The following is a 23,987-nucleotide window of genomic DNA, read 5'->3' as shown; positions in this document are numbered from 1 at the left end:
AATTGCAGCTATGGTCAAAGAAGAATTTAAGAAAAATGTAGTGAAAAACAATACTCACAAGAAGACAATTATAAAGGCCCCTACTAATAATCTAAAAGACAAATCATCTGCTTTTGTGATTTTCTAACCGTATTCTCATGGTACATTGCTAGATCGCCAGAGTTTGCTAACAAACTTGTGCATCTATTTACACATCCACTGCCATGGAGCAGCATGTTTTTATGTGCAAATTGAAAATGCACAAAAAACAAAACAACACAAAAACAGTGAAAATGGCAAAAATTCAAACAAGGAAACTAAAAACTAAAAAATATTGCAAAACAAAGTTTATGCTTGGCTGAGGTGGAAAAGTTGTTATTGAAATGAAAACAGCCTTTCAATCATAACATACACAAAGCATGTGACTTATACATCAACTGAAATGAAATGAAAATAGCGGCTGACAAAAAAAATATCCGATCTGTGTGGAGCTCTGAGGAGACCATGACTTTAATAATTAATATATGAAAAAAGCATTAATGCCATATTACCATGTTTTCTACATTGTTTTCTGCCCTTTGAGTTTCGACTGGGACTGAGTTTTGACTCATGAATGTAAGTCCTATAGTCACTCTCACATAATATTTTGGTCACTACCAGTTCATGGGAAATATCTGGCCCCACAATGTTCGCACACCAACTTCGCTAACTTTGACATTATCTGTCTCTCTGCCTGTCGTGCTGAGCAGGTAGTGTACAGTGAAAATTTTATGTTTGTTTGTTTGTTTGTTTGTTTGGTTGGTTGTTTTTGGCGTTGCTGCTGCTCCAAACAGTGTTGAAGAATGGTGAGAATGAGCCATAGAAAGTAAAGTTAGCATAGCTCAAAGCTAACTTTACTTTGCTGTTTCTTAGAGCCGAAACACTGAGCTAAAAGACACTAAAAAGCACTGTAGAGCTGACAGAAACAGCACAATTATCTTGATTCATCACTCAGACAAATTTTGCATTTTACACATCATTTTTTTTACACTGTGCTGTATTCATAAATGCAATGATGCAATGCGGCTTTTACCACATCTACCATACATTTATTTACACAGGACATGGCCTGTAGCCTTGTGTTAAAATCCATAACCATCAACACAGTTTACCCTCTCACAGTAGCACAACAGATAATCCTTCTTCAGTAACCTCTTTCTTCGCCTCGCTGGCTTCTCCATTTCTTCACTTTCTTTTCTCTTGTCTGAGTGAACAAAAAAAGAAGCATTAACCAACACTTTTCACTCAGACTGTCTTTTCTCACGACAGAAAACATAAGAGCGAAAGGTCATGTTCAAATCGGGCTGTGTTTTCGTTGGAAGCCAGCATGACACTCTTAGATGGGGAAGCTGAGGTGAGCAACAGAGCATGTTTTGCTGCACCTACAATGACCTTTTCACAGTGCTGTAGGGCTACGGGGCAGTCTGAGTCATGTAGTCAGAGAGTGACAAGGCTCACACAAGCACACAAAGTTTGTATATGTGATGTTATAAGGTATAACGCAGTCATGTTATTGCTTTGGTCCCTGGCATGATCATTTTTCTCCCAGAGACGCTTGCAGCCACAAAGCCGGGACCCTACTATGTAATTTATGCATGATATACAACCTGGAGTTGCTTCCTATGTGAGACTAACCTTGCTGAGAATGTGTTTCAGTCTTTCAATCCAGATGAGCTTCAATTCACAGCGGTAATAACAGATGTGAAGCAGAAAATGGAGTACGTTTTCTGAATGTTGTTCAGCAGGAGCTGTTAATGTGTATTTCCAGCCTGTGCTGCTGTCAAACAGTGCCATGACTTTAAATTGCAGTACACCACACATAAAGGCAGGTCAGGCTGTATAGGACTGAGCTTAGCAGTGAATGTTGACTGATGGATCCAATGGCCCTGTGGCATAAGGCACCACAGTCAGATGGATACATTACTGTTATGTTCTGTTAAAATTTGCATTAAATGTGTACTGAAACTTGGCTGTTGTGATTATGGTAAACAAACGCCAACAGCTCTTTGCTCTATAGATACAAATAGGCTACCTGATGTTCCTTTTCATACAGTTTAGTCTTATTAAATTATAAATTTCCCAACACCATTAGCAGAAGTACAAGAAATATGTTCCTACTGGGAAAAAAGGAGTTCCCTTCAAAATATTGTCACAGGTTTTCTACATCCACAGACCTGAAAACTTGTTTATGTCGAATCCTGTGGGGTTCAAACCTCCTCGGTCCAACACACAGACACACACACACACCTTTCGGTCTGAGTCAGATCTGTAGCTGTGAATAATAGAAGAGTGGGCTGAGGTCAGACTGTTCAAGTGCAGGGGAAACAGGGGAGATGCTTTCACTTAAGCATGTCAGCCACTTTTAATATGTCAGAAAACACTCATGTCTCATAAAAACTGGGCCACAGCACAAAACTCTATGATGTCACCAGGGACTGACTCTAACAACAATATTTGGTCAGTGACAAAAGGCTGGAGGCTTGACAACAAAGTTATAGCAGCTAATAACTGAAAGGTCAGCAGTTTGGACAGACGAACTCAGCCAGCTGGGAGAATAGGTGCAGGGGAAATGAATGAGCCGCTGTCTCCTTTTGTAATTACTTCTAATGATGTGCCCTTTAGCAAAGCAGACTACTCAGAGAAACTTGAATAGAGATTGTATAATACTAAATGACGTCCACTGTCTATAATATCTATATTTGCTCAAAGCTAACAAAGATTTCAACAAAACCTGGACATTGTAATCTTAATCTTTTATTTTGGCCTCTCACTGTATGTCTGCTCTAATACACACGAATGACTAACCTTGACTTATAATGACTAACATCTTTATAAGTAATGTGTTTTTATCCAGTTAACTTCTAATTTGTGTGCTCATATACTTTACTTGAAAATGTTTTTATTGCATCATTTCTAGGAAGACAAGTTTTCAAGCAAATCCAGGTGTTTCTCTGTCAAAAAAAGATGTTTGCTGCCATGTAGTGGTGAGACTATGTCATTGCTCCAAACCGTGTGGTCTGGTAGTTCATGGCACAAAAGTAAAATTTCAGACTTAAGTGAAAGATAAAAACTCTTTTTCTCTTTTTTTTTGCATTTATCAGGGGTGCAAACAACCAGCAAGAATAAATCTGGCATTTACTCTAAGTATCTTCCTGGTACTAAATTTTATGGTTTATATATGGTTTTTCTGACATATCTCATCTACCAACAGCTGTGACCTATTATTCCATCCCTATTTATATATTATAAACATTTTAGATTGTTGTTCATTTCTCATTGTAATTATTCCTGGAGATTTAATATTTCACACAAATAAAATGAACTTTTTAAAAGATGATAATTAAATGAATAAAGTTCATGCAGAATAACATACTGCTGAATAAACTGTAAGGTATAATATGGCGTAGGGTCAGTCAACATCTCTGATTGGCCCTGCTATGGGCCCCTAGTGATCCCTGTTTCTCTCAATCTCTCTGCATTTTGTATGTATTACTTACTAATTAGCATTTCATTTGTGGCAACTCTATGGGGCACAGATTTATTCAGAAATACGCACCATGTCAGCATGACATAGTCTGAAATAATTAAGACTTTGGCTATGTGTTTTAACTAGGATTGGAACTGGGACCAAAAGACCATGTAACAATGCAGGTGTCAAGTTAAAGTCCCTGTCATTTGATTTTTTAATATATGTTTGTGGTGCTAACAGTGTAACCAAGAAAATGTAGAGTTAACATTTGCCCACTTTGCCTGGTTGTAAGCATCAAGTTAGTATGAAAACCAGACTGGAAAGCAGATTTTGAACATCATTGATTTCATTTTCTTGTGATCATCATTACAGCACATACAGCAGAGTACAGCTGGCTGGACAACAAGGTGCATGTGACACACTAAACAACTCATTATTCATGAAATGACACTGTGCACGTTGTTGCATGTATAATTACAATGTTACAGTTATACAAACATGGATATTCAAATCACACACGCTATTATAACCTGCTTATTGCTTTCGCTCCTTTGCACTCCTGTGCATGCACCTTACAATGAACGACAAGTTGCATCTCGAACATTACAGTTTCCAGTGGTTGTTATAGGTGTTATACAGTGTTATAGGCCACACTGTAGGGAGGTAAAGGTTTGTAGCTCTAGCTTGTTTCTACAATAGAAATATAGAATATTAATGTTTCATTGAGCTGTATCAATAAATCATAGTCAGAGAAACTCAGAAAATCAGAAAGGAGCTGTTGGAGAGTGTTTGTGTGTGTTCATGGAGGTGTGCTGAGGTACATCTGCAGAGCAGGGGTGAAGATTAGGATAGTTCCCAGTATTGACACTGTGAGGAAGGCCCACAGGAAAATCCTGTCCAACACCTGAGCCACGAACTTCCAGTCTTGTACTACCTGAGAGGGAGAAAGAGACAGAAAGAGAGAGGGGCAGGGGAGAGACAGGGACAGGTAGACAGAGCAAGAGAGTCAAAAACAAAAGAGGAAATGTCCACAGATGTGAGTCTGTGTCAGCCTAAAGCATTTTTTCACAGTTAAAATCTCCCTCATTCAGGACACAACTACTCTGTGATCTTACTAAGCTGTTTCTGTATAGAGCAAATGAGACATGAATTACGGGAGATGTTAATTTTAGTGAGAAAGCTGCAACAGTATAAACATTTCACAAAGAATGTAATATGACATGCACACAGACACATTCATCCCACGCCTTCCGTCATGTCAGCCCACTTCCACACCTCTCGTATGAAGTGCTCCTTTTTGATGTGACGGCTGATGTAGCGAACTGAATTTGTGGCCTTCTCCAGCATGGCCAGCCAGGCCTGGTTCTCATCCTCCTTCCCTCCAAGGGGGCCTCTCTGCTGGCTGCCACTGTGGCCGGGAACCCCCCTCCTCCCTGCACCTCTTCGGGGCTTCAGCTCCGGGCTGCGCAACTCGATATCTGGATAGTGGTATCTGCAAATAATGGGAAACAGCAACTGTTAAAATATTTTGTGTTTTCTAATGTGTACAGGCACATATCAAATTCAGTTAATCCTATATTATTTATATTACCTGTCAGTGTGACCCCGCATACACAACAGTCTGGGCAGCCTCTGAAGGAAGAGGCTCTTTACCCAGGGAGCCATGGGGTGGTAGGTTGCAGAGGAGCGGTGGTGGACATTAATGACAAAGACAGTAACAATGATGGAGAAGGTGACAAAAATCATGATAAAGAGCAGGTACTCTCCAATCAGTGGGATGACCTGGGACGTAAAAGAAAGAAAGAAAGAAGAAAAGTACACATCTTTTACTTCTGCTTAAAAACATATTGTGTCACTGTATGTATCATAGAATTATAATGTTACATGTCTACGATTGAGAGCACAGCCTCAGATCCTTGGACAGGGCCCTTCTGGTTCTTCCTAAGTCTGAAGGTGACCGGCCTTTTTGTTGTCAGGGCCCCTCAACTCTCAAACTTCCTGTTTGAGGATCTGATGCTGCAGATTCAGTCCTTTATTTATATGTATTTATTTTTTTGTGGTGTTTTTAGTTTTTAGGGGGTTTTTTTGTTTGTTTTTTTTAAGTTGGTCTGAATCTGTTTTAATTTTTATTTCCATTTCCTTTCCTTTGTATTGAAAGGTGCTACATAGTTGAAATATGTTATCATTATTATTATTAGTAGTAGTAGTAGCGATAGTATTGTCTTTTACTCTGTTGTAATCATTAATCTACTTATGCACAGTTTTGAGGTTTTTGTTCTTTACTTGATTGGTGTCAGTTGTCCCACTTTAGCAGCTCTAACAGGAAAGTGGGGGAGATGAAAACACCTGTGTAGACTTGGCAGTTTTACATATAAAATAGTTGATCATAACATATGATCAACTTACACAGTAATATATAGTGCATTGTTACTGACCTGCTTAGATCTACTGAGGTTACTCTCTGAAACAGGCCATTATTCATAATGAGAACTTTGACTGTGGATATTTTAAGTACATTTTGCTAGTAACAGTTTTGTACTTGTTCAGTATTTTTAAATTTAAGTAATTCTCAACTTAAGTAAAGGATCTAAATAAGGTTTTCACCACTGTTGTGTCCTCTATAATAGCATGTGATGACCCTCCGTAGAGAATTTGAGCAAAATAATAAAAGTGGACTCTATAGAGAAAAGTCAGTAATTTTGAGGACAATTATTTCAAGCTCCACTTTTCCACAGAGTTCTCTATTGGGCTGAGGTATATGTGAAGTCAATAGCCTTTTAATTGAGTTGACATTTAGCGTAAACTGCAGGTAAGTGATAGGACTGTGGTTGTGATCTGTGTTAATTAGGGCAGACTGCAATTAAGATTACTATTAGGATAACCGAACACAGAGAAAAGCAGGTTAGATAAAAATAAAACAAGACTTTGGAATACACAGCTCTCAACAGAAAATCTCTTTAGGTTGCCCACCTTTGAAGATGAAGGGATGATTTCTTCTATGACCAGGAGGAACACAGTGAGTGACACCAGCACAGATGTGGAAAGTGACAATTTCTCTCCTTCGTCCGATGGCAGATAGAACACCAGCACAGTCAGAAAGGACAGACCGAGGCATGGGATGATGAGGAAGAGGGTGTAGAACAAGGGCAACCTCTTTAGGATGAAGGAGTAGGTGATAAACGGGTACCAGTACACCCCATCCCTCCTGCTCCCCTTTACTCCCGTGGCATTGAGGATCTCCCACTCGCCGTTATCGAAGAAGTCCTTGCGGTCCACGTAGTGATCCACCAGGACCAGGTCCACCATGTTTCCATCGTACGTCCAGGAGCCGAACTTCATGGAGCAGTTCTGTCGGTCGAAGGGAAAGAAGGTGACGTCCATGGTGCAGGAGGACTTGTAGCTGGCAGGTGGAGTCCACGTTATGGTGCCATCCCAGCGCACTATGGCTTTGGTCATCAGGGAACCCTCGAAGCGACCGTCCGCACTGCGAGAGGACGGGAAAGGGAGGGAAGGTAAGATGTGATACACAATGAGAGAGGAGAAGTGGCAGAGACAGCAATACGGAAAGGAAAACTGATTAAGTTTACAAATGTGCACCACAACCTCAGAATGTGCCGCTGATGTGTGCAGAGTGCTGCATAACTCACTTCTCATACAGGACGATGTCAGGCAGCCATATAGTCTCTGAAGGCACTCTGATGGAGGTGATGCCTCCATAGTCATCTGGGTTCCACTTTAGCTTCACATCGACCCACTCCTTAAAGAAATATATGCATAACAAAGCATTTTAGTGTGACTGTACAATAGAGTTTTAAGTACATCTTTTCCAGTTCAGCACCACAAACAGCATCAGACTGTTAACTGCAGACAGCACATGAAGCTACCCTGTGCTTTTCACTGTATAGCTGTCCTCCCCGTTTGCTTGTTGCCTTAATCATCTTTGAGTCAACATCTTATTGAGAGAATTAATTTATTTTGGCATGTTTTGTTTTTTATGGCACTTTCCAATGACAAGGCCGTTCTTCAAAGTGCTGTGCATAAATGGCATTAAGATGAGACATGAAAGAAAACACAAGGCGATATAAAAAGACACATACAAAGGAAAACATAAAATATAAAAAGAGGTACAAATAAGCAAGGATTGAACAAAACAGATAAAACAGGAGACTAAAATTTAGAGTGCACTGCAACATATGAACGAACAAACCAAAATTTAATTTAATATGATGCAGTGGCAAATAGAAAAGTTTTAAAGCTTGATTTGAAAGAACAGAAAGTTGGAGCAGACCTCGTGTTTTCTGGGAGTTTGTTCCAGCTATGTGCTGCATAAAGACTGAATCCTGCTTCTCCATGTTTAGATTTGACCTGGAGACAGTCAGCAAACCTGTACTAGATGAACTCACAAGTCTGTATGGATCATAAAGTAGCAGTAGATCTGAAATGCATTTTGGCCCTTTTAGCATTCAGTGTTTTATAAACCAATAGCAGCATTTTTAAATCAATTAAATGACAAATGGGAAGCCAATACTAAACTCTGAGAACTGGACTGATATGGTCCACTCTTTGTAGTCTTAGTGAGTCCTCTTTTTCTTCAGTAATTTCATTCTTGATATATTTTTAAGATGACACAGGGCTGACTTTATAATTGTCTTAAGGTAGGAGTTAAAATTTAGGTCTGAGTCAATTACTACATCAAGGTTTCTTTAGCAAACTGTCCTGAACTAAAACCATGTACTCTCCAGATAGGAAATTGATTGAATGAAGATGAATGTTATTATGTGTGTTTGTTTGGACGGTGACGCCCCATGATTTTGCTCAGTTGTATATCTTCTGACTTTGTTCTCAGTGAAATATTTGAAACTTTAAAAAGCTCTTTTGACTGAATTGATCAGCTATATTTCTGTAGTACATGAAAATACATATCTACATTTTTCACAGTTATGAAAATAGCACCTGATAATTTAAATGCCCGCTATCTGTGAACAGAACGGGTAGTGCTCATCTTTACCTGCCAGAGCCAGACATTTGTAGTCATCAGCTGGTTCTTTTCATCCTGCAGGGGGAAAAAAAAGAGAAGACAATTTTGTTCACTATTTAGAAATCTTTGTGGAGCTTACTGTGAATTATAAAAGAGGCTAATGAGGAGGTGAGGTGCAAACCAGAGGCTGAAGACAAAACGTTGAGTGGGATGAAAGAAAGCACTTAAGCCTAGTTAGAAAGGAAGATTTTTTTTTTCCAAAGTGGGTTAATTGCTTCTCTTGCTCGTCACTATTAAAGTAGACTGGAACAGTTCAGGGGTTAAGTGCCTTTAGGATATATGTATTGCATTTAATGAGAGAGGGAGATGCACAAGTTTCTCCTCAATGACCAACACCACTGGCAAAAACTAACTTAGGCACTGCTGTTTCTTTTGCTCAGTATGAAGTATTGACACATACTGTACCAAAACAACTGAGAGGGTGGTGGAGAAGGATTGAGAGGAGGAGGATAAATTCAGAAAGGTTTTCAATGTAAGCTGAAAGTGGGTGCAGGAAAATCCTTACAGAAATGCAAAAAGTAAAACGAGAGTAGAGGGAAAATCTATGGGATAGATTTTGTGGTTTGTCTGCTTTCGAGAGGCACTGAGGCAAAGCTGATTGCATACCCATCCTCTGTGAACGGAAATTGATTTGGGGTGGAGTTTTTTTTATTTTTTGGTAAATGTAGAAGCAGTTCAGTTAGAACACCACAAGATGGCTCTCTCCCAAATGTAATTTCTGTATGGCAGTAGTACAAACATGAAATGCTGATGCAGTCAAAATGTGACCCTCTGTGGAGTTGGGGGGAGAGTGAGCAGCTCTGTGTGTGTGTGTGTGTGTGTGTCCTTGTGTAAATAATAAATGTGATCTGGTTCCTGTCAGCCTGATGACCGCATTACATCCTCTGCTGCTATGAAAGACCACTTTGGAACTCTCTTTCAACATTTCTTCCTCTCTTCTTTACACTCTCTTCCTGTCTTTGGTCCTTTAAATCCCTCAGCTCTTCACCCTCCGACTCATTTATCCTCACACTTCTGTCTTTAGTGCTATAGTTCCTCTGCTGACCCACCCTCTCTAACCCTCTGCTCTGGTTACTGCCTCAGTGATGCTGAGTTTTTACTTCCTCCCCTCCTTCTTCCTTCCCTTCCTCCTCTCTTTCCAAAAAATAACCACCAACCCTCATGAGACCATAACAGGATTTTATTAACTATGTTACATAAAGCAATTTTAATTTCTACTGAGAGTTATCTTAACAAGTACACACAGCGTTAAGATAGTGTGCTAGGTTTGGTCTCCTGGAAGCATTAAAGCCTCCACGCCTGACACCAGTTTGCTCAAGGGTGCTGAGGATGTGATCACCACAGAGACAGTTAAAATACCCTCATCTATCTAATATTAATATTATACAAAATGAATGGCAAGGACAGGGCAGGAGTTATCACTGAGGTCAGGAGAATACTGAGGTCACGTCCCAACGCAAGGACTGAAAACCCATTTTGACTGAGTTTAACTGATTTTACTGATTTACCTTCCTCCTCTGTCACTTTAACTAAAAATGTAAAGTAACCTACAAATAACTGGACATTTCTATACCCTGCATCCCTCCTGTGTGTTTATGTATCTGTGTTTTCTGTTCTTACCACATCAACCAGCTGTGAGATCTTGAGTCCAAAGCGTACAGTGATGGTGTCATTGGCGTGCTGGACGGGCCGTACCCACTTCTGGTAACCCCTGAAAAGGTTCCTCAGCAAGGAATCCTCCAACTCAGCCAGCGACACAAAGTCCTCCTGAGCTGGAGGGATGAGCACGAAGGACAGGAGAAGTAAGTAAGTAAAGGAGAGAAAATAGTCCTGTGCAAAAAAGAAGATAATAGCTTTGGATAATATGTAGTGCTGACATTTGTAGATTAGTCAATCAATTGCAGGCATTTGATCATAAACCAAAGTATTGAACAAAGTGAAATGTTGACCTGCTGATGTCTGCATCAAAGTTCAAGACTGTCCATCCTAAAGTTGTCAAGACATCTCACTTAAAACCACAAATGTCAACCACATGGCGGCATTAGAGGAAAAGTCAGGGGGTGACCAACGTTATTAGGAAACATTGTTTGGGAATCATTAATGCCTGAACAACATTTTGTACCAGTTCATCCAGCAGATGTTGACCTGCTGGTGGAGCTATAGAAGAAAACAGGGGACCACCAAAGTGGTTAGGATTCATCCTCTGGGTACCATGAATGTCTGTACAAAATCTTATGACAATCCATCCAATAGTTGTAAAGATATTTTGGTTTAGATCAAAGTAGTAGACCAACCCTGTGCTGTGGTTAACTGGCATTTTCCTCTATTTTCAGCCATTTTCTAAAGTAAATTATTGAAAGAAGTTAACTGATGATGAAAAAGGTGTTAGTCGTAGTGTTCATTATACGGCTTGTTAGTGCACATACTGTACATGTAACATTCATGCACATACATGTAACATTCATGTGCACAGATGTGCAGACAGATGTGCACATAAATGTCAGCTTCTTCCCAGTCGTACATGTTTCTGAACACACAAAGACACAGTCATGCATGAACAAAGTGAATCACCTCTCTAGAGTCTCAAAAGGAAGTGGAAGCAAAAATTAAGTCAGGGCCTAAGAGTCACTGGCCTGACAGCTGGTCATGGCCGAGCGCATGCATCTAAGCTCCCAAGGCTGACAAAATGATCATGTTGACATGATCACCTCAGACAGAACAACTGCCAGGGGAGACAAGCTGAGCTCAGAGTGCTTTGTGCAGTCAGGCACAAGACATAATAGTAAGCTAAAGAGTGATGCGCACACTGAGCAGGAGACAGTGCAATGAAGGAACCACGCTTTCACTTCACCAGCCACCGTTCAAGTGCAGACAGCTGGGAGATATCAGGTCTCTTAGGCAGACAATTACAGAATACACACTGTGATGATTTCCAGACCAACAAAAAATGTATGATGTGTAATTCAGTCTGATTAGACTTCATTTCTGTGGTGAAACTACTGTGTAGGTACACAGAGGTAAAACCCAGAAATGATAGAGGAGCACCATGTATTCTGTGAAAACACTGTGGTGTAGTCTAGTAGTCAGACTGTTCAAGGACTATTAAAGTTCACATGCTTGGTTCTAATGACATCCAGCGTACTCCTCATCAAGAGCTACAGTACATGTCCTGTCACATTGTCCCTCAGCAAGACACTAAACGTCTTGTCTGTTACTCATTGTGTGTAACTAAGACGAGGATGACAGTGACAGTCGCTGGACGCTCAAAGCATTATGTGGTATTTGTTCTTGAGCTACTCCCACAGTAACTCAATGGCTCTATCAGCTCAGAGCTCAGAGCGTTTGTCCACATAAGAGGGTGATATTTGGCACTGCCAGTGGTAGCTCTGCAACAGAGGCTGATAGACAGAAATGAGAAGTTCAAATCAACAGCCTCTCAAACAAGGGGAATGGAGCAGAAGAGTGGAAAGAGCTGATAAGGGAAGGAGTGAGACAGCGTGACCCAGAGCTATTCCCGCCAGTGTCTGAGAGAGACAGAACGAGGGGGCAGGGTAGAGGTTGGTGCTGAAGGAGAAGTTAACCAGGGCAAGGGGAATGAGAACAGACAGCAAAACAGACAGCGAGGAGAAAACAAATCCCCATTTCAACTTGTTTCTTAACACAAGGTTTTAAACGAAGCAAGATATTCCCTCACATCCCAGACACTACATACATTAAATGGTAATCTGTATGCTGTTACTCTGGGTTACTGCAGTAATGGGGGTTAGTTTAAACATCATTTCTCAGCCTATAAACATGCAGCATCCTGTACATTCACCTTAGGGATGACAAAACAATGGTACAGTTTTATTTCTTTCCATATGCTTGTGTTTCCTATTTTCCTTCTTTTTCTTTGTTTCTTTTTTTTTTTGGTAATCAGAATTTTATTTTCATTATTTTGCATCACCATGGTGCATACATCATTTCAATATAGGCCTGAGCTAAGGAGGAGAAAGAAAAATAAAATGAAAGATGAAACACAGAGAGGAATAAACAAAAACCGAATCAATGAATACAAACACTTGTGTAAATTAATCAGCTTTTCTTCACACTGTCAAGATGCATTTATCCTGACCATCGCTCAGTTACTGCTGTGTACAGACTAATCAACCTGGAGCCTGCTCATCCAGTGTGTCCTTTCCCCTATGGATGGCAGCACATTGATCTATGGTCTATTAGAGGCTGCCAAATATCCAATAACCAAAATATCCATAACGCTGTGGTCATTTCCCTTTAATTTGGCACTGAGTCTCTCCATTAGAAAAACCCCAAAAGAATTTGCCAATATACCGCTGAGTTACAGTAAGGGTTTTTCATGAATCCAGAAAAATAATGTGCATTTTCCAGCCAAAGAAAAGAAGTTTGTTCAAATGGTTTCTTACATCCATGATTCTGTTTTTAGGTGGCAGCCATAAAAGAAACTGGTCTGGATCTGTACAAATCCTTTGCTTTGATATTGTACTAATCTCTTTAGTTCTGCATGACCAGAACTTAAATATTCTTGGACAACTTGAAAAGCAGTGTATATACTAAATGTCCCAGCTGTCAATTTACATTAAAGACACAAAGTGATCTACCAGGATCTATTTTATACATAACATGAGGTGTGCTGTGCTGCCTGTGAAATATTCTATTTTGTATTTCTTTGAATTTATTACTGAGAAACAGAGAGTACATTGTTCCCAAGCTTCTTCATTGTGAAGACTGTGAAGGTCTTCCTCCCATTGTTTAACAAGCCTTTCAACATTAGGTCCTTTAAAACTCTGCAAGCTCTTACAGAAGAAAAAACATTTATTCAATGTGAAATTAATTCTAAACTTCTCATTTGGTCCTGTGTTAGCCTAATATTTGTTCTGATTTAGTGTCAGACTTGAAGATAAGCAAAAACAGTATTTTTGTGAAAGTCCACAAGTGTTTTGAACTTGTGTGAAGAACATAAGACCTTTACTATCATCAAACAGGACTCCTATCACGCTCACTCCTTCTCCATACCAGGAACGACATACAGCACTTGTAATACAAGGAGGGAAGTCCCATTTATTCATCAGTGGCATCAGGTGTGAAAAAACTGTAAATTTATCCGTATCTTGCCAGATACTTGTAGAGTTTTGAGGTATTGAGTTATCCCATGACTTGGAATGGGATTTCTTTTTGCTACTAAGCTCCCATTGTAATCCAAAGGGAGCACATCCCCACAACTCAAGTCTCTTTCTTTCAGATAGTAATGAACCCACAGATTAATAAGTCTACAAGCCCAACTTTAATAGGTAATGTTAGTGAAAGCTAGGCCTCCTCTATGTTTGTACATCTTTTTTAAGGGGCTGTTTCAGGGATGGGACTTAGGTTTCGAGTTGCAGTTAGAATTAGTATCACGAAAAAAAAAATTCACAACACCTGTTTGGTTAAGTCTTGTCCCTGTTTTAACGAGTCAGGTATTACTAGTTAGTAAGACCAAAGCATTGTTGGATTTGATCTTTTCATGGGACTTTGTCACTGTCCTATAACATTGTTGGACTCACAGTAGACAGTCTTTTTTTAAATTAAAATTGGTGCAGCCAAACCAGAGACATGGTGTGGTTTATTCCACACATCCTTCCTTTTTAAAACCTGGCACATACATTACGATTACCGACAGTTTTGGTTGGAGATTCAGATGTGTTATGCTAGTAGTGGCTAATGCAGCCTTGAGCTATCGTGATCTGTATGACACAGTCCACAGATTTTCATACATGGCCAAAAAAATGAAATTTCTTATGAGACTGTGTCATAGACCTGGTGACACATAGGGTTAGGGAACGGTGAATGAGTAAAGTCAGTGCAATGTCCTCACAAGCACCGATTATTCAGAATAACATGTAAGTTTGTGCATGTGAGGAAAAGAGAAAACCCTTTAGGTGCTTAAGGGTGAGTGTGTGCATGGACACAAATGAGCTCTTATTTTGCCTTTCCTCTGTCTCCTCCTGCTTCCTCTTCAGTGTTTTGGAATCTGAACGTAAAGTACAAACCTTGTTCAGACGCAGACAGATTACCTCTTGTTGCATCAGATCCCCTGTACAGCACTCAGTTTGTAGAGGCTTGAAACAGGGCATCAGTACACTCACTCAGCTGAATCCTGTCTACCATCTCTACAGGAAGAAGCTCTGCCTCAAGACCTTCATCAACAAAAACACAGGAACCAAACTCGTCAAACACGGCTAGGAGCCTGCTCCCTGCTTTAGATAGAGAATGATTGAGTGTGTGAGTGTGTGTGTGTGTGTGTGTGTGTGTGTGTATGTGTGTGTGTGTAGTTGATAGAGCAAAGGTGAAGGGGAGAGTATTGATTAGAACGTTCTGTCTGATGGCTGGGGGGATGGGGCTGATTCCCTGTGAGGAAATTATGATGCATTAGTGTGTGTATTTGTGTGTTTGTGACTGTGTGTATGCATTTATTTTCTATATGAAGGACATAAGAAGACAAGGTGCGGCATGTGCATACACTGTGTGTGTGGGCATGTGTGTGTAAGAGAGAGAAATGACAGTTTGCTGATGATTGATAGGGACACAGGGGTGACCCAGCGTTCAAACAAACACCCTGCCTCCTCCTCAATCTGAAGCACCCCATGGGCGACACAGTGGTATGATCACTTTGACACTGCCACCATCTGTTCACTGTGGAACCACAGCGGGATGTACCACTGAGAGGGGTAATAGGATGAGAGGGAAACCAGAGGGGAACCTTTTTTTTCTCCTTACACACTAGTGAAGATGGATGACAGTATGATTTTGTGTCTGTGCTTTTTCTTAAAGTAGCTCTCGCTGATTTCTAATTAGTTGCTCCTGCACCATTGGTAGCAGGGAAATTTTCGGAGGCAAGAAACAAGAGAAACAAGCTTTACAGTCTGATCTGTGGCTTTGCTCGTTTACCCAAAATGCAACAAGACAGGTGCCTCTGGGGGAACCAAGACTTTTCACAATGGTTAACCCCATCAGTCACAATATCCTTGAGGAATGTGCTATACAGTATGAGAGTGCACATGCCCACGCATGTTTGTTCACACATCATACAGTGTCTATGACACTGATCATCACATGACCACATGTGACCACATGCCTGCAATATTACTGTACACAGCCTACACATGTACAGTACGTCAAAGCCTCAATGTGAGGAGTTTTTATTGGAAATACTTGCTGCTAAGATGAATAGTGTCCTTATGGAAACTGTGTCTGCAAGGACCGTGGATTATCCTGAGTAATGGGGACATTATTTCTAGAAAGACATTTTCTCTATTCATCTCTGCTGTATTGAGTTGTAGGCAATAATACCTCAAAACTTGGACAGGTCTGTATGGCCCCGGTGAGTAAGTGAGAAATTTTATTTATTCATTTTTTTTAAATCCAGGCGTATCGACTCGTTCTCATCTGCTTCCAAAAGGTGTCATTAATCAAAACTCCTTCTCAGGATGATTAGTGTCAGTTTAAAATGTGCTTCCCGCTGAATTTAAGCGTGGACTGACACTGGGACGGTTAATTGGTCACTGAAGGTGAGTTCATCATTTTCATCAACTTGTCATCTCACCAGTCCCTCTCCCTGTCTGTCTCTGGCTCTTTCTTACAGGCGCACACTCAGACGCGCACAGGCGGATGTATGGAGTATACAGCAAGGAGGATTTAAAGCATGCGCTGCCAAGAACCACTCCATCTCAAGATTAGAGTGGTGTAAATGCTTTACAGTAAGCTGATATCAACATACACTAACAGACACACACACACACAAAAATAGAGAGAGACACAGCAGTTGGACCAGTGTCTGCCTCTCTGTACATCAACACAACGGGGACTCAATATTTCATTCTTCACTTTTCATAACAAAACCTATGAGACCTGCCTGAATCACAGCTTTATTATGGAAGGGAATTCTTTATCCCATCGATTCCAGTGTTTATTAAATGTTATATTTCCCTACATTTCTCTCCTGAAGTGGGTTTATCCAGCCTGTCCTCAGTTCCCAGGAGGGCGCTGCGCTCCCATTCTTTAATAAATCATGAATGTGCTCCTCTCACCTGACCCCATCATTTTGTCCTGCTGCCTCGCACACGATTAAAAGTGCAATCACATCTGAATTAAACAGTGTGGTCGCTCCTTAATCAAACTCTCTCTGTGTTAAGGAGCGCTGTGCAGGACGGTTTGGTGTGTTTCCCCGATCCTTACCTTGCATAGTAGCCTTCCCGAGAGCCAGGGAGAACCACAACACCGCAACCGCAAACTTCATGCTCCTTCTTATCATCAACAAAACCGATCGGATCAATCCACAGCGACGATCAAATCATCTTACTGTTCACACGGTCCTGCAGGATGCATCACTTCAGCAGCCAAGCGGGACCTCCGGTGGATCACCGCTGTGATGTCCAGTTTAAATAATTAAGGACAGCCGGTTGTTGGTGGCTTTGTAGCCAGTAGCGCGGACCGCCTTCACACTGAGGAGCAGCGGCAGCTTGAGTGTTTTTTTTTTCTTCTGTCCTCCGGTTCTGTCGCCTCTTCTGTTTCCCTGCAGCCTCTTTTTGCACGCGCGCGCGCCTGTGTGTGTGTGTGTGTGTGTCCCGGTGAAGAGGTGGATGCTGCCGGAGCGGAATCGGACTGAGGGCGGGACGGAGGAGGGCTGGCCCGTCAGAGGATGGAGGGATGACACAGACTGAGGAGGACAGATCTGGTCCCCATCCAGAGGTAAATAAATAAACCAACAAACAAATAAATAAATAAACGCTGCATGATATTCATTCAAAATACAAACTACAAAAGATACTTTAAATACATTCACAGAACATTTTCAGGTTCCTTAACATTCCCTTTGGCGGCTAATTATTGTATGTATATATCCTAAAAGTTGTTTTGTTGTTTTGTTTTGTTTTGTTTTGTTTTGTTTTGTTGTTTTGTATGTTTTGCACATGGCGGGCCTACATTTCACGTTTTGCCATAATTACAAAATAATAATAATTTGTTTACAGTTACTGACTCAGTCAACTGTGTTTATATAATGTGTCAGTAGTATTGTGGTGAGTATCAGTTTTGCTGGAAACTTATATTAAATGCACATCCTTACAGTTGAATATTGCTGCAGTTAATGCAATAATAATAATAATAATAATAATAATAAATTATTAATAAATAATGCACGTTGAAATTATTATTTGAACATTTTTAATTTAGCAATTTAACTTAATTTAAAATCAGGCTAAACATCAGTGTTTCACCGTCTTGTCCACTTAAGTGTTTCATCAGAAGCTCAGAAGCTCGTCATTAAGCAAACGTGATTAAGAGCAGAAAAAAAACCAAAAGCCTTTCACCAAATAAAAATGTTGATATCTGACTGTTCTGCATAATTCCATATTATTTTCATTGCCAGTGTTTTTCACGTCCTGTGTAGATGCTTGTAAAATTCTCACTTTTTGCCATTTATGCACATGGTAACCACAGGCAGAAAGCCTGCGGTTATTGTAAATGAACTATGGTTAGTTAGGGTTAAGCCACTAAAACACTTGCTTCTGGAAAACATTGTGGTTATGGTTAATAAAAACATGAAAGTGAATTGCAGGTCTGTGGCAGCTCTATTTTCCTGCACAGCAGTCAGACCACCCTGACCTCCACACCCTTACTGTTTCCCTCTCCCCTTTTAGGACACACTATTTCCTGCATTTACCTCTGAATATTGGCTTATCATTCAATATTCATGCAATTCCTAAGGGTACTGAGAAAGAAAATGTTTACATAAAGACTTAGAGCTTAGTGTTAGGGTATGTGGAAAGACCCTTTCTTCATTTTTGATTGTGAATTTACCTCTTTGACCAAAGCCAGAGAGGAAAAGCTTCACACCTCAGCATGATATCAACCATGAACAAGACTTCCTCAAGGGTCCAGCTCAAGTTACTGCACAAAAGTTCACATGAGGAGCTAAAGATTTTGCTGAACCACAGGGCTTACTACTTTGCTTGATGGGTACCACTCACAAATGTCATGAAGCACTTTAGTGTATGATATATGGCCGAGGATCATCTTTCAGGGAGCGGTGACCTGTAAGTTTCCTCTCAGAAGCCCATCACATTGTTTTATAGGCAGTGAGTCTGCACATTATCGTAAATCATCAGAGAGTGCAATTTGATGCTTCATTCATTCAGCTACACACACACTCACTAATACATGCCATGCCGTGCCAGGCCATGTCATGCCATACAGTGCCATACATGCCAATGCTGTAATCTTGTTATTGTCACACTGCAGGCACAAAGAATGTTTCAAGGAGAAGTGAATCCATGCTAATGATGTGAGGACACTGTGCACCTGAGTGAAAAGAGGATCCCAGATGACTGGAAGGATACGCTCTGCCACATCACATCCTGGAACCAAATCTGATTAGAGCCTGTAATGTATGTGGGCATCATGGACCCTGATTAGAGCCTGATTCCTGTACAAGTGAACCCACTAGACTGCAGGTGGTTGTGCTGTTATGTATGTTGTTATTCCAAAGCTATCACCTTTCACTGGTAAAAGGTAAAGTGGTGAGGACGAGCAATTGCCTGCTGATCTAGCTATCGATCACACTGAGAGTTTCCATACACTGTGGGGGAAATGAGAAATAGGCATCTCCACGGGTTCAATTCACGCCTGTTACCAGTTAATGGTGGCATAACAAAGAGAAAATAGGGCCTTCATGAATATAATCAGACTTCACAATACGTTTAGCCGTTTTTTTTTTTTTTTTCCTCACATGTATTATAAAATGTATCGTGTCACTGTGTAAAAGGCAACTAGCAAAGACTAACAGATAGATTGTTAAGAATGGGAGTGATTTATGGAGGTGCAAAGGCCCGACAGCCAGACCATCTGACAGGGAACAGAGTGCTTGGATTCATTTGCTTTTTGTCATTTATTCAGGCAATCAAATAAGCAGTTGGTTGACTCATAAACAACTCATGGCGAGCTGGTGAAGGAGATGGACTCCCTTTCCTAATTAAGTTTGAGCTAACAGCAGCTGGAAGAAGAACTGCAAGGTGAATCATTCTGCACCCACGCACAAACACACACACACACAGACAACACACACTTACACGCAAATGCATGAAATGTGACGTTTCATTCTCAACATGAACACACACATGCAGATCACATGCTTGAAAGTCTGCCACTTGACTGCTTTTGTTGGCTTTGTGTATCTCATTAAATGCTTTCTTTCTCAGGCACCTGATCGCTGCTATGCTGTTGCCAAGACTTGCCCGTGGGGGAGGGGGGGGGGGGGGGGGGGGGTCAGCCTTGCTTTCACACACACACACACACACATAGATCAAGTAGGCACATCCTCTCTGCTTATCTAACACCCAAACAAACTGTGGCACTTCTGTGTCAGCTCACACGAACTGACTGCAAGTGCTTCAACAGTCTTGTTGTGCAGCGATGGAGGTAAATGAAGACTCTGGATGGTTTTTCGGTTGCAAACCACTTCAGTAATGAGTCTCATTCCACTTCCAATCCAAGTTCATTCAGAAAATGAGTTCACAATAAGGTCACCAGTGCCGAGGGGAGGTCTGTGAGAGCAATCTGTGCTTAATTATAAAAGAAATGTGAAAAGCCCCGTCTCTTTGGAAAAATTGTCAAAATTCCTGTGTTTTGGAACAGAGGAACGAGTTCTCTCTTTCCTTCTTTCTGCTGCTTCATAATAGCTTTTCATCTGTCTGCCTCCCCCTTCTATTCTTCTATTTTGAAAGGGGGAAAGAGTAATTGAGTGTAGCACAGAATACCATGGGATCCACTTTTCACATCTGCATGAATTTCCAGAATTAGTGTGATTGTCCTGATTGCACTGCACTGAATAAGTGTGATGTTTGTGTGAGAGTGTGGGTATGAGGTAACATAATGCAGCGTTTTGTGTTGTTGGACTGCTCAGCCACTGTGGAACTGCTGCTGCCCTTCAAGCCAAACATAACAGACCAAAGCTTAATGTGAAAACATAAAGGCACTCACACCTGGCTGTCTATACACACACACAGAGACACAAACACACTAACAAACTTCTCCATGCTCTTTTATCAATCTGCAGTCGTTCCCTCTACCATTTAACAGTCATGCTCCAGTGTGTGTTCAGTGACCTTTTCAATCCAAAAACTAAGACAAAGGTAAACCAAGATTGGAATAGGAGCATTTGCCTGTGGCTGTGTACACGTGTGTATGTGTGTGTGTGTGTCTGTATGTTCCTTTACATCTATATCTATGAGAACCTGAGCTCCAACCTCTCAAAGCAAAGACAAAGTGTGAGTATTTTCAGAAACCCTCACCTTTTTATGGGGTTGTTTTAAGGTCAGGAGTTTATGGTGGAAGTTATTATTTATGTGAAAAGCACAAAGAAACACTGACATGCTGTTAATGTGAGAGTGTTGTGTGTTTGCCTGATAGCTCTGAGGCTCAACTTAAACACTGAAGTATACGTGTATAAGCAGCTAAATTTCAAGACGATTTAGCGAAAGATGACATGACTATAAGTCCATGCTGCAGGTGCTAATACCTGGGACTTCAGCTGTTGTCATTTGTCATACTGATGCTATATCACATTATTATCGTCCTCCCTCCTGTTGTCACTCCCTTTGTTACCAGTACATTTTTATTTTTATTTCATAAATCAGTTATTTTATTGTGAGGTTTGGTGTTTCTTTTTGTAGGCCACTACGTCTTTGGCTAATTATTCGTCTATAGCTCTCTTTCTGTATGACTTGTGCATCAAGTCATGTGCTGAGAGCCCATTTATTTCACACACAGAGACTCAAGCAAATCAGACATCCAAGCAGTCACCTGAGCAAGCTAAATCTTCCTCCTCTTAGTTGGTTTGTCTTAGATAGAGAGAGAGTGAAAAGGATGTGTTTTAATGCAGGTTAACAGTAAGAAATATAACCCATAGTAATCACCTGTATGTTGCTGGCTCAGATTGTTTTGCCAGACTGTTTAGAGACTGCAGGGACCAGAGCAGGTATATGAAAGACTATGAAAACAAGCTCTCAAACATGTAGCTCAACATTTACTGTGCATGCTGCACTGTTAGACTCCCAGTAGACACCCAGTAGTGCTAATGGAAGGTTGAGGGCGAAAAGCACTTTGTAGGAGCTGGTGCACATGCTTTCCGCATGCACATGTATACACACAAACAGCAACAGCATGGCTCAGATGTTTAAGACGAGCTGGGAAAAAAAGGAAAACAGACACTTTGATGTAAAATCATATCTGAGAAAGATAAAATCATCAAATGAAAATCAGAGCACAGAGAAAGAGGCAGACAAAACAGAAAGCAGGCAGAGAGATGCAGAGGGTCGGGGAGATCGGAAACCGCGATCCGTTGCTGATTATGACAAAGCGATAAGTCTGATTTTCTGCCCCAGTTGCTGTGGCGGCCAGGAGCAGCTGCAGTGGCAGGGTAGCATTCGCTCTGCCATTTCATTCCTCCGTTCCCCGAGCCGGTCGATTATCAATGATACGGAAAAGCAAGGAAGATCCTGCTGGGCCTGCTGCCCAGCACATGCTGGGGCCACATGAGGGAGAAGGAGGGTGAAGCATACACTGAGAGAAATGGTGAGAGAGAGGACATGTTGCTGGCTTCATTAGTGCACCAGTTCATTCTTAAAGGCACGGGGGACAGACAGAGGAGGCAGACGATCACACAGATGCACAAGCACAAACTTGTTCTTGTTCCTCAGGAGGTAATCATATTGACTTACACAGCTTCAGCTGGAGACTTACACTGACATTAACCATATGTGTAATGTTACATCACCTCATATGAGATGAATGGTAGAACATGGATTTCATTACTTTGAGCTTCCATGTTTATTATCATGCACCAAGTCAGCGACACTGAGTTTTCCAGTTATGACTCGGATGTTGACGTGAATGCTATTTGCAAGTCAGAAACATATAATTAGGAAAATGCTGATATGCCATGAATGTGACTCAACCTTAGCCCCATTTGGGACTATCTCACACAGATGAGTCACAGATTCTTCCCACTGCAAAGATTAGGGAGGGGAATGTTTTATCAGAGGTAGAGAAGGTGTCTGGATGTTTGTCAAAGCCAGCTGCGGTTTTGTCTGAGTAAGTTTTCATGTTTGTTTCCTTCTTCTCACTCTTATTCGCCAAGTGAAGAATGGGCTCTTTACTGCTTAGTGCTAAAATTTTGTTTACCTACATTTTTTCACTAAATTGGAGGTGAGTCCCCATGATATGACCATGTGGACAAAGTTATGCCCCTACAAACTGATTAATGCAAGTACATAAAAGTACTGTTCTGAAGTGTGAGGGGTTGAGGTGCCACAGAGGTGAAGTTATTAACAGTGAAAATCATCACTTCATTATATCTGTCAGTCATGTAACATCAGTTGTGTTGAGAGCAGTAACACGTCTGAGAGCTGAGCTGACATTTTGTTTGTCAAACATTTTGTTTGTTCTCTGAAGACAGCTTTCAGAGAAAAACAAAAGCAAGTACACAGCATGTACACGCACACACAAAATGAAGGGACGGGAGTTGGCATTAAGTAAAACCAACTCTGTCACTTCCACTTTACTTCTCTGCTTCTTTTCTACTGAAGCTGTCACAAAAATATTCTGATAGAGAGACAGAGATCTGACTCACTGTCTCCACTTGTGGATGCCACATACCTTGATACTTGCACGCATGCACAATCGGCACGCACCCACACAGATAGATGTACACACTTCACGCTCCTCTACCACTAAAGTTGTCACAAAAATGTTCAGGATTGAGAGTTAAAGGTATGAGTCAATCAGACTACTCCTCCCTATTTTACTCCCTCTGCTCACTGCGTCACACACACACTGCACGTCTTGATGCATGCATGCTCATCCCAAGCACTCACACAAGCACACACCTAGACACACACAAAATCTTCAAGTTAAGCTGTCACAAAGATGCAGAGACTCTCAGATCGGAGTTATTGAGTCTGTGGCATTTCTATCACCATGTGGCCTCTTACAATTTCTCTCTTTCTGTTTCTATCTCACATACACACACACACACACACACACACACACACACACACACACACACACACACACACACACACAAACACACTCACAAACCCTGTAATCTACTGTATAATACCACCACAGACCAGTATTTGAAGCCTCTGCAGTATCCTGGGGGTATAACTGTGGCAGCTATCAAAGAATAATGATTCACCCAGCCTGCCTTAATATGGAATATTTTTTCTCTAATATGCTTACACACACACGCACACACACACACACACACACACTTGCGATTTACTGTATGAACACTGGAATTAGAAACTAGTGCTTTGCAAGTCTTGCATGTGGTTTATCATGTGGTTTTATATTTAATATGTGTCACTGGATTTTCAAATACCTGTTAGCTACAAACAGGTTTTATATCAT

At 41.0% G+C, this 23,987-nt stretch overlaps 1 protein-coding gene across 2 annotated transcripts; it reads right to left on the bottom strand.

Annotated features, from left to right (window-relative positions):
• Positions 1-4,011: 4,011 nt before the first annotated feature.
• chrnb3a (cholinergic receptor nicotinic beta 3 subunit a) lies at positions 4,012-16,791 on the bottom strand. Of its 2 annotated transcripts, none has more exons than XM_041035685.1 (8): positions 16,755-16,791; positions 10,146-10,297; positions 8,496-8,540; positions 7,135-7,244; positions 6,458-6,971; positions 5,079-5,269; positions 4,763-4,979; positions 4,012-4,421 (listed from the first exon to the last, which is right to left on the bottom strand). In XM_041035685.1, exons 1-8 carry the CDS (start codon positions 16,759-16,761, stop codon positions 4,287-4,289), a joined length of 1,371 nt encoding a protein of 456 aa, XP_040891619.1. In that variant the 5' UTR covers positions 16,762-16,791; the 3' UTR covers positions 4,012-4,286. The 2 variants fall into 2 exon arrangements, with proteins under 2 accessions (XP_040891619.1, XP_040891620.1); XM_041035686.1 differs by having other exon boundaries at positions 4,012-4,417; positions 16,755-16,770.
• Positions 16,792-23,987: the final 7,196 nt, after the last annotated feature.

The sequence above is a fragment of the Toxotes jaculatrix genome, chromosome 4 (assembly GCF_017976425.1).
Source record: "Toxotes jaculatrix isolate fToxJac2 chromosome 4, fToxJac2.pri, whole genome shotgun sequence".
Classification (NCBI taxonomy): domain Eukaryota; kingdom Metazoa; phylum Chordata; class Actinopteri; family Toxotidae; genus Toxotes; species Toxotes jaculatrix.
The sequence above is the reverse complement of the archived record's forward strand: the minus strand, read 5'-3'. Positions and strand labels throughout refer to the sequence as shown.